The sequence below is a fragment of the Vicia villosa genome, linkage group LG3 (genome assembly GCF_029867415.1).
Source record: "Vicia villosa cultivar HV-30 ecotype Madison, WI linkage group LG3, Vvil1.0, whole genome shotgun sequence".
NCBI lineage: Eukaryota > Viridiplantae > Streptophyta > Magnoliopsida > Fabales > Fabaceae > Vicia > Vicia villosa.
In genome coordinates this window covers 12,574,483-12,578,968 of record NC_081182.1, presented here as the reverse complement: position 1 = coordinate 12,578,968, position 4,486 = coordinate 12,574,483, and the positions used below count along the sequence as shown (strand labels likewise).

The 4,486-nt window shown below is 35.5% G+C and overlaps 1 protein-coding gene across 1 annotated transcript; it reads right to left on the bottom strand.

The window, feature by feature from the left end:
* Window positions 1-646: 646 nt before the first annotated feature.
* On the bottom strand, window positions 647-1,744 carry LOC131657565 (uncharacterized). Its single transcript, XM_058926949.1, has one exon. The coding sequence runs from the start codon at window positions 1,742-1,744 to the stop codon at window positions 647-649; it is 1,098 nt and encodes a 365-aa protein (XP_058782932.1).
* Between the last annotated feature and the right edge of the window lie 2,742 nt (window positions 1,745-4,486).

Here is a 4,486-nt window from a genome sequence, read left to right as displayed (position 1 = left end):
ATTTATGGTCTCTAACAGTTTCCGATTGAACTCCTAACTCTGGTTCCGGCGATGTACTTTTTCTCTTCTACGTAAGAACCTAATTTTTCTACTACCACTACTATTTATATATAACCTCACTTATTATTCTATTAATAAAATAAACCAATTATTCTATTAAACTATTAAATCAAATAATCCAATAGTCAAATGGACCAACTAAAAGCACCTCCTTATTCTACTAACACCAACCAAAGTAAATAATATTCTAACATCCAAAATATTATTTTCTAACAATAATCCTCCAACTAAAATTAATTCATCATAATAGTAATATAATCTCCTTAATATCATATTACTATAATCAAGCGTTAAATCCGATAATGCCTCTTAATAATTAAAATCAACTTATTAATCCAACAATTCCTAACTTCTACTAAATTCCGACAAATAAATTGTTAATAATTCATTTAAATAATTAAATGAATTTTCGGGTGTTACAACTCTCCCCCACTTAAAAGATTTTCGTCCTCGAAAATTCATCCGATACCACCATCCTTAACTTCGTTCTAGTTTCCAACTCTCTGATCCCCAAGTTGTGTTTCACAACAATCTAACTACTATTCCTTTGAAACGATCGAACTCAACAAGGTTTAAATCTAACATACTAATCATTCAACGCAACAGGAACAACGAAACAACTAGCAGCACCGATAAGCCAACGATAGTAATTAAAAGTATTACTAATGAAATACGCACCTCTGACATTCCTGTCCTCATTAGTTGTCTGAGTTCCAACTAAAGCGAACACTTTTCCACTGCCTGGTTCCCTCTTCGGTTTTTGACACTTGCTACTAATATGCCCTTCTTCACCACAGTTGAAACAGATAACTTCCTTATGCCTACAATCAGTAGTTACGTGTCCTGTCTTACCACAACGGAAACATCTTTTCTCCCCAGCAGTACACACATCACTCTTATGACCAGGTTCTCCACATTTGAAACAAACCACGCTAGCAGGAGCTCCTCCCCCACTAGTTTTCTTGCCATTAGCCACTTCTGCTTTTCCCTTTCCAACTGGAGCATCATAAGGTGTGCTACGGTTCTGCTTGCCTCTCCTATCATTGACAAGTTTGTAATGTGCATTATGATCTTCTTCATAAATCCTGCAACTATCAACCAGATTAGGAAAAATACGAATCTTCTGATACCCAACAGCTTTCTTAATCTCAGAGCGCAATCCGTTCTCAAACTTGATGCACTTCGAAAACTCAGCACCTGCTCTCTCATAATACGGGTAGAACTTAGCCAACTCAGTGAACTTTGCAGCATACTCTGTCACTGACATATTCCCCTGTTTCAGCTCAAGGAACTCAATCTCCTTCTTACCCCGAACATCTTCAGGATAATACTTCCTCAGAAACTCTCTGCGGAAAACAATCCAAGTGATCTCTTCACCAGCAACTTCCAATCTCTGACGAGTCTCTAACCACCAGTCATCAGCTTCGACTGCTAGCATATGAGTTCCATACCGAACCTTTTGCGCCTGAGTGCAGTCCATCACACGGAATATCCTCTCAATCTCCTTCAACCACTCCAATGCGCCATCAGGGTCATGCTTGCCTTTGAAGACCGACGGATTCTCTCTCTGAAAGGTTGCTAAACTGCGAGATCCTGCATTCTCATCAGTATTTGGCTGATTTGCCAAAGCCTGCGCCATAGCCTCCAAAGCAGCAGCAATCGCAGCATCGTTTCTACCAGCCATCTCAACTAAGCATTACAACATAAACAACAGTCAAATAAAGTAATTAACAATACTCGATTGTTAACTAACTACGACTCGACAACTGGCCGGACGGACCGACCTGCTCTGATACCACTATGTAACACCCCAAATCTACCCGATAAATTTATACGGAAAATCAGAGTATTTTAAAATTTTCATACAATGAAATAGGATGTCACATTCGTCATTTAATTCACTTACGACAATTACGCCTCCACATAGATACATAGCACTTAAACGAAAGCAGACAAATCATAACATTAATCTAATCCTCAAAAACACCTCATCAAATAAATTACTTCGCAGCGGAATTATCAAACTTCATAAATATTTAAATCAAGTCGTAGCATCTTTGCACGGTAACTTTAAGTTACAATTTAAATCAAAACTAAATAAAATTCAGCAATTAAAACAATAATAAAAACAATCATTTTATCCCCCCGAGTGCTACGTATCAGAGCGACAACCGACTCAACTCGCGACAGCTAATCCTTCACTCACTAGCATCACCTGCACGTTACCAGTATAAAGGCAACGGCGAAAACAAGCAAAGGGTTAGATATCAAACAATATAAATAAAGTCATGATAAAAGTATATTACGGTTCAAGTCATGATATATATATATATATATATATATATATATATATATATCACGTCTCAATTTCAATCACAAACAACTCAAAAATCAAAATCACGTAATCACGCACAACGTCGCAAGAAGCAAATGAATGAGACACGACTAATGCATCATGCATGTGGTACCCAGGGCTTCAGCCCCCATCGCCAATTGCCAGATAATAGAGGCATCAAAAACAGGCATAAGCCTTCGTCGCTGTTTTGCCAGTCCAGGCCGTCGCTACAACATGCATGCAGTTCATGAGACACTATGACATGCAACAACTCACAATCAATCACAAAACAACGTCGCATAAGGCATTCGCCTACCTCGCCAAAATATATCAATCATTATTGACAATTACTCGTCACTTTAAATTCCTGCAACATCGCAAAATTCGCAATATCTCAAAATATGCATCAAGTCAAAACATCGCCGAAAACGTCGTCAATTTACAAACTCCGAATCAATTCCGGACTCGCCTAATTTATACTATTCGGTTAATTAATTTCCGGGTCTATTAATTTATTTTCTATCACTGTTACGCTAACAAATTATTACTCTGTTACTGTCAAAATTTTGACTCTGCTACTGCTAAGAATTCGTTTTGTCATTGCTAAAAGTTGCTCTGTTACTGTCGTGAAGTTATTCTACTAAATCATAGAGTTTATATTCTTCTGTTGCCAATCATCCTTTACTAATTATACTGGTTCACTCAATTTATTTTTTGTCTATTTAGATTTTTAAATTAATCTAACGTACTATTCACTAAAACTAAAATTAGTTATATCACTTAGTATTACATATATTAGTTATATCACTTAGTACTACATACTGTTAATTACATACTGTTTATAAAACTAAAATTAGTTATATCACTTAGTATTACATATATTAGTTATATCACTTAGTACTACATACTGTTTATTATATCATTTAGTACTACATGCTATTAATTATATCATTTAGTATTACATACAATGGCTACTCCCTAAACTAATTATGATACAAATTTTGCCTGAGGTGCTAAGGGACCCCCATCTCACCCTGTGGCTACCGTCCCACCTAGTCACCCCACTACACAACAACAACAACAACAACAAGGGACGTCCGTCCCTGGCTAGAAGGCCCCCTCCCCTAAGCAATTCCTTCTTTCCTTTCAGTGCCAATTTTCAATTACGGTTCCCAGTTTTATTCCAAACAAAATTCATCATAATCGCATAATTAATTTCGGATCATCAGCAATCAAAGTTTTAATTCAACCAACGTATCATAGAGCCTTAAATCAAATAATAGAACCAATAGCATAACAGACAAATTGCAACATAGAGATCATACAAATTATTCATACATGGCAGAAAGGACATCAATCGAAAACATAGAGACAATAAATTCCCCAAACCCACATACAATCCATCATGTCTCTATTTATAGAGGAAGAACCCCACCCTTACCTGAATTTATGGTCTCTAACAGTTTCCGATTGAACTCCTAACTCTGGTTCCGGCGATGTACTTTTTCTCTTCTACGTAAGAACCTAATTTTTCTACTACCACTACTATTTATATATAACCTCACTTATTATTCTATTAATAAAATAAACCAATTATTCTATTAAACTATTAAATCAAATAATCCAATAGTCAAATGGACCAACTAAAAGCACCTCCTTATTCTACTAACACCAACCAAAGTAAATAATATTCTAACATCCAAAATATTATTTTCTAACAATAATCCTCCAACTAAAATTAATTCATCATAATAGTAATATAATCTCCTTAATATCATATTACTATAATCAAGCGTTAAATCCGATAATGCCTCTTAATAATTAAAATCAACTTATTAATCCAACAATTCCTAACTTCTACTAAATTCCGACAAATAAATTGTTAATAATTCATTTAAATAATTAAATGAATTTTCGGGTGTTACAACTCTCCCCCACTTAAAAGATTTTCGTCCTCGAAAATTCATCCGATACCACCATCCTTAACTTCGTTCTAGTTTCCAACTCTCTGATCCCCAAGTTGTGTTTCACAACAATCTAACTACTATTCCTTTGAAACGATCGAACTCAACAAGGTTTAAATCTAACATA